The sequence below is a fragment of the Coregonus lavaretus genome (genome assembly GCF_964263955.1).
Source record: "Coregonus lavaretus genome assembly, chromosome: 20".
Taxonomy (NCBI): Eukaryota; Metazoa; Chordata; class Actinopteri; order Salmoniformes; family Salmonidae; genus Coregonus; species Coregonus lavaretus.
Window position 1 is genome coordinate 41,773,328 of NC_140007.1, and position 14,074 is coordinate 41,787,401.

General features: G+C 42.8%; 1 protein-coding gene across 1 annotated transcript; it reads right to left on the minus strand.

The window, feature by feature from the left end:
* Positions 1–332: 332 nt before the first annotated feature.
* Positions 333–11,572, minus strand: LOC311147889 (cytochrome P450 2K1-like). The gene is made up of 8 exons (XM_084184716.1): positions 11,266–11,572; positions 6,550–6,712; positions 5,068–5,217; positions 4,807–4,967; positions 4,508–4,687; positions 4,231–4,372; positions 2,463–2,789; positions 333–2,010 (listed from the first exon to the last, which is right to left on the minus strand). The coding sequence occupies exons 1-8, from the start codon at positions 11,470–11,472 to the stop codon at positions 1,823–1,825; spliced, it is 1,518 nt and encodes a 505-aa protein (XP_084040842.1). The 5' UTR covers positions 11,473–11,572; the 3' UTR covers positions 333–1,822.
* Between the last annotated feature and the right edge of the window lie 2,502 nt (positions 11,573–14,074).

Below are 14,074 nucleotides of genomic sequence, written 5' to 3' on the forward strand. Positions count from 1 at the left end.
TCATTAAAAAAACATACAGTTATTATACATGTATATATTTTATTGTTAATGATAATATAGTACAGTTATCCTTGAATAAGGGGAAAGGGAAGGATGGGGGTACTGGTGTGTAAGTATCTTAACTGGTTAACATATATCTCACGTGAGAATGATGAGTGTAGGATGGCTCATAGTGATGAACGGAATGGGACAACTGGAACGGAACCAAACACCTGGTTTCCCATGTTTGGATGTGATTGACTCTGTTTCACCCACCCCACCGCAGCCACCAATACAAGCCCGTCCCTGATTAAAGTGACAAGTGACACCAATGATACAATCATCTGCATATACATCCACATACCTACATAGCTATCTATTTTCATATCTTCACATCATTAGAAAAGCTTTCAGAAAGTGCCAGAGTGAGTAGCTCTTAGTATTTTTCATTCAATACATTAATACCAGCATGAAAAAGTCAAAGAATATTACCAATTTCCATAATTTCCCCCTGATTAGTCAAAAAATAAACTGGAAATGTCTGAGTCTCTTTGGTGAGAGGGACCGGTGAAAAAACTGCACTATAAGTCATAAAGTTGTCCTGTAAAAAAGTGCAATCTATTGACAATACAACTAGCAGTATAGAGGGCACTAGACTTGAGGCAAACATCTTGGACCTTGGATGATCCTCTTGGATGTTGGTAAGAAGTTTATACTTCTTGTACATTTAGATTACCATTTTAGGCCATATTTTGGGACTTTTAGATTACAAATGTGGCTGTTATTTGGGGATCCCAACGTTCAAGACATAAGGCCTTCCACTGACAAACTGCTGCATTCCAATGTGCCTTTCATCAAACCCAATTCAGGGATTATATTTTTGGAAGCCCATTTTTTTTAGGGGGGGCGGGGGGGGGGGGGGGGGGGGGGGGGGATTACATCATTGGATTCAAGAAATGTATCCTGAGGTCGCTAAATGATGTTAATGTAAATGTAATGATATTCTTGAATTCAAGAAACTGATCCTCGGACTGTATTCTTGAATTACAAACCAAGAATATTATCCCAGGAGTAGGGAGATCACTCTACATTTACATTTACGTCATTTTAGCAGACGCTCTTATCCAGAGCGACTTACAGTTAGTGAATACATATATATATATATATTTTTTATACTGGCCCCCCGTGGGAATCGAACCCACAACCCTGGCGTTGTAAACGCCATGCTCTATCAACTGAGCTACATCCCTGCCGGCCATTCCCTCCCCTACCCTGGACGACGCTGGGCCAATTGTGCGCCGCCCATGAGTCTCCAGGTCACGGCCGGCTGCGACAGAGCCTGGATTCGAACCAGGATCTCTAGTGGCACAGTTAGCACTGCGATGCAGTGCCTTAGACCACTGCGCCACTCAGGAGACACTTCTATGGAGCTCAGTGGGGGTAAGGGCACTTGCAGTATAAGAATAGGATCCTAACATCCAAGTTTGCTCTCTCAATCATAACGTCCACTTCCTGCGGACATTGACATTTTACATAGGACCCCACCTAGGGCATCCCTAAAAGGTCATTTGAGTGTCATGTTTCTAGATCAAAATTGGTTTTACACAAATGCCCCTCAGACATCATACGGATGTCAGCATCTAGGACTGCAAGGCCACTCTGAATGGTGATCAAAAGCTGCTTCAGTTCATTTTGGTCCAATCAACTTTAAACCTCCGATCCCTGTAGCCAGTTATATATATTCATATCATTCATGTCCATGTTCAGCGACAAAATAGTTGTTCAGCATATTCATAAAGTTGGGAGTCTAGTGTGTAATATACATTGGGACCAGACTCTCGTCTCAGACACGGCTCACAGCACACAACTGGTGTGGTGAAGGAGTGAGGGTGAACCCCAGGGATGGTGTGAGGTCCAGATCATCCTCTGTTACCCCGGGAGGAGGAGAGAAACAAAATCTCTGCAGGAGGGAGGTGAAGAAAAGGAAGAGCTCCATCCTGGCCAGACCCTCTCCTAGACACACCCTACGACCTGGAAGAGGAATATGAGGAAGCAACATGAGGACAATAGATCTGTAACTATATAATAACATAGATAACTATAGGTTCCTATAGTTGACAAATATCAATATTCCCACTGGGCACAGACGTCAATTTAATGTCTATTCCACGTTGGTACAACATCATTTCCATCCCCTCAACTCTCTTTGAGTCAAAGCAATGAGGATATCAGATTTAGTTAGTTGAGCACCATAGAAGGATATCAGAATTAGTTAATTGAGCACCGTAGAAGGATATCAGATTTGGTTAATTGAGCACCATGGAAGGATATCAGATTTAGTTAATTGAGCACCATAGAAGGATATCAGATTTAGTTAATTGAGCACCATAGAAGGATATCAGATGTAGTTAACTGAGCACCATAGAAGGATATCAGATGTAATTAATTGCTGAATGATCGTATTAAAAAACAGTGGGACTCACCTGCAGAGAAGGGCATGAAGGCATCCTTCTTGACGAATCGACCTTCCTCGTCCAGAAAGTGGGCGGGGTTAAATGTGTGAGGGCTCTCCCATTCGCTCTCATCTTGCAGGACAGACGTCAGCAGAGGAAACACTTCAGTCCCCTTTTTGATGAAGTATCCCTGGAAGGTGATGTCTCGGGTGGTGGTGTGAGGGATGGCCATGGGTACAATGTTGGCCAGTCTCTGGGTCTCATGGATCACTGCATCAGTGTAGGGCAGGTTCTTCCTGTCCTCTACCAAGGCCTGACGACTTCCTATGACCCTGCTTATCTCCTCTTGGACCTTGTCTGGAAAACAAAGAAAGAGGGAGGGACAAAGACACTATAAAATATGAATGATCTTTAGTTGAGGGAGGGACAAAGATACTATCAAATCTGAATGATCTTCAGGCTGAGGGAGGGACAAGCATGTATCTGTTAATTCAATTCAAAGACCTGTGATTCGAGTGGGAAATTTGCCAACGTTTACAGCAAGTAAAACCTTTGCAATGAGCCTCAGAATTGAGCACAGGTGCATCGTGTTTCCATTGATCATCCTTGAGATGTTTCTACAACTTGATTGGAGTCCACCTGTGGTAAATTCAATTGATTGGACATGATTTGGAAAGGCACACACCTGTGTATATAAGGTCCCACAGTTGACAGTGCATGTCAGAGCAAAAACCAAGCCATGAGGTTAAATGGAAGAAGTTTGGAACCACCAAGACTCTTCCTAGAGCTGGCCGCCCGGCCAAACTGAACAATCGGGGGAGAAGATCCTTGTTTAGGGAGGTGCCCAACAACCCGACGGTCACTCTGACAGAGCTCCAGAGTTCCTCTGTGGAGATGGGATAATCTTCCAGAAGGACAACCATCTCTGCAGCACTCCTCCAACAAGGGCTTTATGGTAGAGTGGCCAGACAGAAGCCAATCCTCAGTAAAACGCACATGACAGCCCACTTGGAGTTTGCCAAAAGGCACCTAAAGGACTCTCAGACCATGAAAAACAAGACTCTCTGTTCTGATGAAACCAAGAAACCTTTGGTCTGAATGCCAAGCGTCACGTCTGGAGGAAAACAGCTCATCACCTGGCCAATACCATCCCTACGGTGTAGCATGGTGGTGGCAGCACCATGCTGTGGGGATGTTTTTCAGCGGCAGGGACTGGGAGACTAGTCAGGATCGAGGTAAAGCTGAACGGAGCAAAGTACAGACAGATCCTTGATGAAAATTTGCTCCAGAGTGCTCAAGACCTCAGACTGGGGCAAAGGTTCACCTTCCAACAGGAAGTTGCCCAGCCAGAACCCGGACTTGAACCCGATCTAATATCTCTGAAGAAACCTGAAAATAGCTGTACAGTGATGCTCCCCATCCAACCTCACAGAGCTTGAGAGCTTGAGAGGATCTCCAGAGAAGAACGGGAGAAACTCCCCAAATACAGGTGTACAAAGCTTGTAGCGTCATACCCAAGAAGACTCAAGGCTGTAACCGCTGCCAAAGGTGCTTCAACAAAGTATGGAGTATATGGTCTGTGATATTTTATTTATTTATTAATACATTTGCAAACATTTCTAAAAACCTGGTTTTGCTTTGTCATTTTGGGTTATTGTGTGTAGATTGATGAGGAAAAAAACAATTTAATCATTTTTAGAATAAGGCTGTAACTTAACAAAAAAGAAAGGGTCTGAATACTTTCCGAATTCACTGTACAACGTGTTTGTCAGGTGAGTGTGTGAGTATCAGTCCTTACCCTGTATATGGGGGTACTTGGCCATGAGAAGCAGACCCCAGCGCAGGGTTGTCCCGGTGGTGTCGGTACCAGCAGCAAACAGGTTGGCCACTGTCTGTATGAGATTCTCATTGTGGTAATGAGAGTTCATGTTGCCTGATTCCTTTTAATACATAAACAAACAAACACAGGTCATGTTTCAGTAAACAAGAACAGGTATTTCTAAATCATCTCCCCGGACCCCCTAGTTATTCACTCCAAGAAATGACATGTTTATAACTGTAATAACTCTTTATACCTCCAGGGTCTGCTTTCGGACAAGGAACGAGTCCACAAAGCCTCTACACATCTGAGGGTTGAGAGTCTCCTTCAGCCCCCTCACCAGCTCCATCATCTCCTCTTGGTTGTTGGTAACATTTTTAATGATACGGGTCCTGGACTTCAGCAATGGGCCCAACCATGGGAAAATGTTGTACAACTTTAAATAAAAAGCAACGCAAGAATGAACTCTGTATATATTATACTTGGACTAATTTAGTCTAGTGTGACCAGTCTCTCGTTGTTCTCAAAGTAAACATGATAAGCACCGTATCGTACCTGTATTGAAACAGATCCTCCAAGTTGGATGGCCTCATTGGCTTGATCCACCGAGCGTCGGAACCGGGGATCAGAGTATTCAAACCTGCTGCCGTACACAATGCTGCAGATGATGTTGGAGACGGCGTAATTAATTGGCTGGGTTGTATCAAATGCTTTACCTGTGACAAAGAGCAACAACAGACTCGAAATGAGAAAAACTGAGACAAGATGAAGACTTATTTTTCTTGTGTTATTGATATAAGAACATCAAACTTTTACCCTTGTGCTCTTCAAACACTTCAGTCAGGTAGCGAATTTCTTCAATGATCTTCTCCTCGCTCGCTTTCTTGCCCATTCCAAAGTCCCTAAGGTTTGTCAGGGCAAAGCGTCTCATCTCTTTCCATGAATCTCCATTGGCAAATACAATACCTATAAAAAAGTACAGTAGAACAAAATTGTTCTGATGTAGTAGTTGAGTGACATTCTTAAAGGAATACAAATCTATTTTAAGAGCACAGATTAATGGAAGTAGCAGGTTTCATACAAAATCAGATTTTTTCTTCATATTTTTATATCAGATATTTGGGGTTGTTAGAGCCGTTCAGCCATACTGAACACAGAAGAGCATCGTATATATTGTTGTTGGTTTTTACAGTATGGCACCAAGCAGTGGTGTGAAGTACTTAAGTAAAAATACTTTAAAGTACTACTTAAGTAGTATTTTGGGGTATCTGTACTTTACTTTACTATTTATATTTTTCACGACTTACTTTTACTTCACTACATTCCTTAAGAAAATATTATACTTTTTACCCCATACATTTTCCTTGACACCCAAAGGTACTCGTTACATTTTGAATGCATATTAGGACAGGAAAATAGTCAAATTCACCCACTTATCAACCGAACATCCCTGGTCACCCCTACTGTCACGATCGTCGACTGAAGACACAGACCAAGGCGCAGCGTGATAAGCGTACATACTTTTATTTAACGTACTTAACGACAAAAACACGATACGTGAAATCCTGAGGTTATAACACAACAAACCTTTACGGATCAATAAAATTCCACAAAGACTAGTGCAAAACAGGCTGCCTAAGTATGGACCCCAATCAGAGACAACGAGCTACAGCTGCCTCTGATTGGGAACCACCCTGGCCAACATAGATCAAACGATCTAGAACAAAAACATAGAAAAACTAAACATAGCAAATTCACACCCTGGCTCAACATTTAAGAGTCCCCAGAGCCAGGGCGTGACACCTACTGCCTCTGATCTGGCGGACTCCCTAAACACACATGCTTTGTTTGTAAATGATGTCTGAGTGTGCCCCAGGCTATCCGTAAATTTTAAAAACAAGAAAATGGTGGTGTCTGGTTTGCTTAATATAAGGAATTTGAAATAATAATATAATAATATGCCATTTAGCAGACGCTTTTATCCAAAGCTTTTATCCAAAGTGACTTACAGTCATGTGTGCATCCTTTTACTTTTACTTTTGATACTTAAGTACATTTTAGCAATTACATTTACTTTTGATACTTAAGTATATTTTATTTTAAACCAAATACTTTTAGACTTTTACTCAGGTAGAATTTTACTGGGTGATATTTTCTATTAAGGCATCGTTACTTTTACTCAAGTATGACAGTTGGGTACTTTTTCCACCACTGGCACCAAGCATGCCTACTTAACTGTCCATTGTCAAGGTTTGCAATGTAGTAGGCCTGAGAATCAGTTAAGTTATCTGACATTACCGTGTCCTTTGTTTATTTCATTAAACATATGATTGATGCCCCTGTCCCCAAACTCCTCTGCATGGTTGACCAGTGCTTGCTTGACTGTCTTGTATCCTGCAAGAACGACCACTTTTCTGGGTCCAACGTGAACTGTGAACACCGAGCCATATTTCTTGGACAGCTGTAAAACATGAAATAAGCCGAAAGGCCAGGTTTAGACAGATAAGATCCTTTCCTTTCAAAGCTAAATGCCTCGTAAAATGTGAGAGTATGAACTTCTGAGGTCAATGTTTGACAGACAAGTTTTTTGTGTTACCTTCCAGAAATGAATGACTGATAATGTAAATACCCAGCTAGCACATAACGTTCTGAGAACCATGTTTCTTAGAGCTTGGTGAGAGCGTGGTTGTCATATGGTTATTCTGCAAACAACCTTCCCACATCTTTCTGGGAATGGTGCAGTATAGCTGCTTGGCTTTCGAACACTGTCACTTCATTTAAGGAACTTGACAAAAAATACGTTCTTTTATTGGTATTTCATTACTTTAACAGAACGTTTCCTAAAAGTTCAAACATGGTGACATTTAATTAAAATGTTGGTAATGTTCAGGAATGTTCTCAAACTGGTTTAACCTCTTAAGGATCTGACCCTTTTTTCCAATTTCCGTCTAAAATGACATACCCAAATCTAACTGCCTGTAGCTCAGGACTTGAAGCAAGGATATGCATATTCTTGATACCATTTGAAAGGAAACACTTTGAAGTTTGTGGAAATGTGAAATTGATGTAGGAGAATATAACACATTAGATCTGGTAAAAGATAATACAAACAAAAAAGCATGCGTTTTATTTTGTTTCCTCATTGTTCTATTTAAAGTCATGTTCTCAAATTGTTCTGAGAACAATTTTTTTTTTTTTTTTTTTTTTCCACCTTTATTTAACCAGGTAAGCCAGTTGAGAACAGGTTCTCATTTACAACTGCGACCTGGCCAAGATAAAGCAAAGTAGTGCAATAAAAACAACACAGAGTTACATATGGGGTAAAAAAACATAAAGTCAGAAATACAACAGAAAATATATATACAGTGTGTGCAAATGTAGCAAGTTATGGAGGTAAGGCAATACATAGGCTATAGTGCAGAATAATTACAATAGTATTAACACTGGAATGCTAGATGTGCAAGAGATGATGTGCAAATAGAGATACTGGGGTGCAAAAGAGCAAAATAAATAACAATATAGGGATGAGGTAGTTGGGTGGGCTAATTTCAGATGGGCTGTGTACAGGTGCAGTGATCGGTAAGGTGCTCTGACAACTGATGCTTAAAGTTATTGAGGGAGATAAGAGTCTCCAGCTTCAGAGATTTTTGCAATTCGTTCCAGTCATTGGCAGCAGAGAACTGGAAGGAATGGCGGCCAAAGGAGGTGTTGGCTTTGGGAATGACCAGTGAGATATACCTGCTGGAGCGCAGACTACGGGTGGGTGCTGCTATGGTGACCAATGAGCTTAGATAAGGCGGGGATAACCCAGTGGGTTTGACGACGAACATGTAGTGAGGACCAGCCAACAAGAGCGTACAGGTCACAGTGGTGGGTAGTGTATGGGGCTTTGGAGACAAAACGGATGGCACTGTGATAGACTACATCCAATTTGCTGAGTAGAGTGTTGGAGGCTATTTTGTAAATGACATCGCCGAAGTCAAGGATCGGTAGGATAGTCAGTTTTACGAGGGCATGTTTGGCAGCATGAGTGAAGGAGGCTTTGTTGCGAAATAGGAAGCCGATTCTAGATTTAACTTTGGATTGGAGATTCTTTATGTGAGTCTGGAAGTTGAGTTTACAGTCTAACCAGACACCTAGATATTTGTAGTTGTCCACATACTCTAGGTCAGACCCGTCGAGAGTGGTGATTCTAGTCGGGTGGGCGGGTGCTAGCAGCGTTCGATTGAAAAGCATGCATTTAGTTTTACTAGTGTTTAAGAGCAGTTGAAGGCTACTGAAGGATTGTTGTATGGCATTGAAGCTCGTTTGGAGGTTTGTTAACACAGTGTCCAATGAAGGGCCAGATGTATACAAAATGGTGTCGTCTGCGTAGAGGTGGATCTGAGAGTCACCAGCAGCAAGAGCGACATCATTGATATACACGGAGAAAAGTGTCGGCCCAAGAATTGAACCCTGTGGCACCCCCATAGAGACTGCCATAGGTCCAGACAACAGGCCCTCCGATTTGACACACTGAACTCTATCTGAGAAGTAGTTGGTGAACCAGGCGAGGCAGTCATTTGAGAAACCAAGGCTATTTAGTCTGCCAATAAGAATGCGGTGGTTGACAGAGTCGAAAGCCTTGGCCAGGTCGATGAAGACGGCTGCACAGTACTGTCTATTATCAATCGTGGTTATAATATCGTTTAGGACCTTGAGCGTGGCTGAAGTGCACCCGTGACCAGCTCGGAAACCGGATTGCATAGCGGAGAAGGTACGGTGGTATTCGAAATGGTCGATGATCTGTTTGTTAACTTGGCTTTCGAATACTTTCGAAAGGCAGGGCAGGATGGATATAGGTCTGTAGCAGTTTGGATCTAGAGTGTCACCCCCTTTGAAGAGGGGGATGACCGCGGCAGCTTTCCAATCTCTGGGGATCTCAGACGTTATGAAAGAGAGGTTGAACAGACTAGTAATAGGGGTTGCGACAATTTCGGCGGCTAGTTTTAGAAAGAAAGGGTCCAGATTGTCTAGCCCAGCTGATTTGTAGGGGTCCAGATTTTGCAGCGCTTTCAAAACATCAGCTGTCTGAATTTGTTTGAAGGAGAAGCGGGGGGGGCATGGGCAAGTTGCAGCAGAGGGTGCAGAGTTGGTGGCCGGGTTAGTGGTAGCCAGATGGAAAGCATGGCCAGCTGTAGCAAAATGCTTGTTGAAATTCTCGATTATTGTAGATTTATCGGTGGTGATAGTGTTTCCTAGCCTCAGTGCAGTGGGCAGCTGGGAGGAAGTGCTCTTATTCTCCATGGACTTTACAGTGTCCCAAAACTTTTTGGAGTTAGTGCTACAGGATGCAAATTTCTGTTTGAAAAAGTTAGCCTTTGCTTTCCTGACTGCTTGTGTATATTGGTTCCTAACTTCCCTGAAAAGTTGCATATCGCGGGGGCTATTTGATGCTAATGCTGTACGCCACAGGATGTTTTTGTGCTGGTCAAGGGCAGTCAAGTCTGAGGAGAACCAGGGGCTATATCGGTTCTTAGTTCTTTATTTTTTGAATGGGGCATGTTTATTTAAGATTGAGAGGAAATTACTTTTAAGGAACAACCAGGCATCCTCTACTGACGGAATGAGATCTATATCCATCCAGGATACCTGGGCCAGGTCAATTAGGAAGGCCTCCACGCTAAAGTGTTTTAGGGAGCGTTTGACAGTGATGAGGGGTGGTCGTTTGACCGCAGACCCGTTACGGACGCAGGCAATAAGGCAGTGATCGCTGAGATCCTGGTTGAAGACAGCTGAGGTGTATTTAGAGGGTATGTTAGTCAGGATGATATCTATGAGGGTACCCATGTTTAAGGATTTAGGGTTGTACCTGGTAGGTTCGTTGATAATTTGCGTGAGGTTGAGGGCATCTAGCTTGGATTGTAGGATGGCTGGGGTATTAAGCATATCCCAATTTAGGTCACCAAGCAGTACAAACTCAGAGGATAAATGGGGGGCAATCAATTCACATATGGTGTCCAGGGCACAGCTGTGGGCTGAGGGGGGTCTGTAGCAAGCGGCAACAGTGAGAGACTTATTTCTGGAAAGGTGGATTTTTAGAAGTAGAAGCTCAAACTGTTTGGGCACAGACCTGGATAGTATGATAGAGCTCTGCAGGCTATCTCTACAGTAGATTGCAACTCCACCCCCTTTGGCAGTTCTATCTAGACGGAAAATGTTATAGTTGGGGATGGAAATTTCAGAATTTTTGGTGGCCTTCCTGAGCATTAAGAAAACATTCCATAAAAACCACAAGAAAACTTTAATAACGTTCAGAGAACGTTATAAGAATGTTATTTATAAACATACATTCCATTCTCAGTATCAACAAAACTCTCTCTATCCTCTATCTTGTTAAATGTGTTCGGGTGTGTTGGCTGCACCTACTGTTCGGCCACAGCTAATCTTAATGAGTGCTTGTTTCCTTTTAAATGGGGTCTGTTTGAATAGACTAAAATTAACAGATTTGTATGATTAAAAAAACATGGCATGCTAGCTCCATCCTGGTGACGCTGTGGACCAATTCCATGGATAGAGAACAGAAAATTATAGGTTTGAATCTCATTGATGCTGTGTCACAATTAAAAGAGAAATGTGTTTTCAAGATTAATGCCTAAGGAAATGAAATTCCATGTGTCCTGTCTGTGCTTGGAATTCAAAAAAGCTAACACAAAATAAGCTAGCAGTGTTATTAAAAGTCTTATTGAAATATTCAGTGCAACTTTTAAGGAAGTTCTTAAAAAACCCTCAAGATAATCAATATTTTCCGCAAACTGTTCGCTTCTGTTCTCAGAACGTTTAAAAAACGTTACATTTTATCGGTCAGGAAACGTATGGCTTCGTTCCCACAACCAATATGAAACCAAAAACATACAATCCCACAACTTCCAAGAAACCAAATGTGCTAGCTGGGTACTGTGAGTCAATACCTTGAAAGGAGGTTCTTGAAATTGAATAGTTCAAGCAAGCAAGCTTTTGACATTAAAATCTCACCTCACAGAGAGTCTGGTAGGGCCTCTTGAGATCCAGCTGGAGCAAGTTACCAAGCAGGGGCAGCGGCCTGGGTCCTGGAGGCTCCTTTCCGTGTTCCTCAGAGCTGGATCCAGAGGAGAGGAGGTAGAGGACAAGCAGAAACAGCACAGCCCCCACCAGTGTCACTGTGCTGGGAGCCTGGAGGAGAAGACCCTCCATAAGAGACATCCTCGATCTGAGCTATTACACCTTACACTGGGCTAAAAAGAGAGACCGCTTGTGCTCATACACAACAATAACTCTCTAAGAACTTCCTGCCCATTGAGATGCCTGCCTATGGAGCTCTTCTTATGTAGAGGAAGGCACTGCCTCGAGGGAGGAGCTAGGTGTCTAGGCAAACACACACAATAGTAAAACTGCCAAGGCTACACAGCACATTCCCTGCAGATCATTGACTAAATGATAGCATGGTCTGATCATACTTTAGCTAAGGTCACTATGCCTGTCCTCATCCTGAGAGATGTTCCTCTTTGTTACACCCTCGATAAAACACTGAATAGAACTGCAGACAAGTGGAAAAAGAATGAGGAACAACCTGGGGATTAGGCAATAGCTCTGTGTGTTTGCTTCGGCTGTAACAGGGTGCTTCCTACACCACCCTATGTGAATGCCATTGAGTATAGAGAGCTCTGACTCGAGCCACACACAGGTTCTTAGACTTTGGTTTGACAGGCGGGTTACAAAGTAGAGGCAGACAACAGTTTCCAAACAAATGTTTTATTAAGGCGTGGCTCAGTGTGGTTGTCCAGAAAAAATTCAGTTTCACCAGTTCAGTTAAATATTTTGTCATTCAATTTATGAATAGTGATCTGTTGTATAGATTTAAAACAAAGTCAGCAAAGACCCAACACAGGAACAGAGAGATCATCTGAACGATCTTTAGCCTGGTATCGGTTCAATGACCTGTGCTTCAAGTCGGTCTCTTGCCAATGTTTAGAGCTGGCAACACCTGTCTCTGTGTTTTGTGTCACTATATAAAAGGTCACGGGACGGTTTTTATTCAGTGTAAAGGTCCCTACATAAAGGCTGTGTGTATCTATTGGTCCTTACTCTAAATTGGACACTTACACTGATATCAGTACTGGCCAATCCCCTCTAAAGTATTAATTCCTGCAAAAAGAAATTAACTGTACATTTTACATTTAATGTAGTAGGAGTCAATGGTTTTGTTCTCTTCAATTGAGATAAAAATTGGACTCCCTTTACTCCCTTGTGTTGTAACGCAAAAAATATATACTGTCAAAATGTACAGTTCATTGCTTTTTGCAGGAATTAATACTTTACCACAACTACTTGAAATTATAGGACATTATGACAGTTCAAATTATAGATTATAAAAAAACACTGCATATTCATGTATTTCATGAATACACAATAATTAGAATTTGTTGGTTACTTGGATAGGTTCAAGTACAAACACACAAACAATGCACTGCACTATAGTGTGTCTAGCTTACGCTAACTTTCAACAACCGTTCCCAGCTTACGCTAAATTTCAACAACCGTTCCTAGCTTACGCTAACTTTCAACAACCGTTCCTAGCTTACGCTAACTTTCAACAACCGTTCCTAGCTTACGCTAACTTTCAACAACCGTTCCTAGCTTACGCTAACTTTCAACAACCGTTCCTAGCTTCGCTAACTTTCAACAACCGTTCCTAGCTTACGCTAACTTTCAACAACCATTCCTAGCTTCGCTAACTTTCAACAACCGTTCCTAGCTTACGCTAACTTTCAACAACCGTTCCTAGCTTACGCTAACTTTCAACAACCGTTCGATGGAAACAAAAGGAAAGAAAGAAAATACAGAACCAATTGAAAATCACATAAAATCACATATGAGCACAATATCACAAATGTCACAGGCATTTGTCTCAATCGCACTCCACACTGCCCTTTCACACCTGGACAAAAGGAACACCTATGTGAGAATGCTGTTCATTGACTACAGCTCAGTGTTCAACTCCATAGTGCCCACAAAGCTCATCACTAAGCTAAGGAACGTGGGACTAAACACCTCCCTCTGCAACTGGATCCTGGACTTCCTGACGGGCCATCCCCAGGTGGTAAGGGTAGGCAACAACACATCTGCCACGATGATCCTCAACACGTGGGCCCCTCAGGGGTGTGTGCTCAGTCCCCTCCTGTACTCCCTGTTCACCCACGACTGCGTGGCCAAGCACGACTTCAACACCATCATTAAGTTTGCTGACAACGGTGGTAGGCCTGATCACCGACAATGATGAGACAGCCTATAGGGAGGAGGTCAGAGACCTGACAGTGTGGTGCCAGGACAACAACATCTCCCTCAACGTGAGCAAGACAAAGGAGATGATAGTGGACTACAGGAAAAAGAGGGCCAAACACGCCCCCATTCACATCGACGGGGCTGTAGTGGAGCGGGTCGAGAGTTTCAAGTTCCTTGGTGTCCACATCACCAACAAACTATCATGGTCCAAACACACCAAGAAATTCATGAAGAGGGCAAGACAATGCCTTTTCCCCTCAGGAGACTGAAAAGATTTGGCATTGGTCCCCAGATCCTCAAAAAGTTCTACAGCTGCACCATCGAGAGCATCCTGACCGGTTGCATCACTGCCTGGTATGGCAACTGCTCGGCATCCGACCGTAAGGCACTACAAAGGGTAGCCCGTACAGCTCAGTACATCACTGGGGCCAAGCTTCCTGCCATCCAGGACCTATCTATTAGGCGGTGTCAGCGGAAGAACCCAAAAATTGTCAAAGACGCCAGTCACTCAAGTCATAGACTG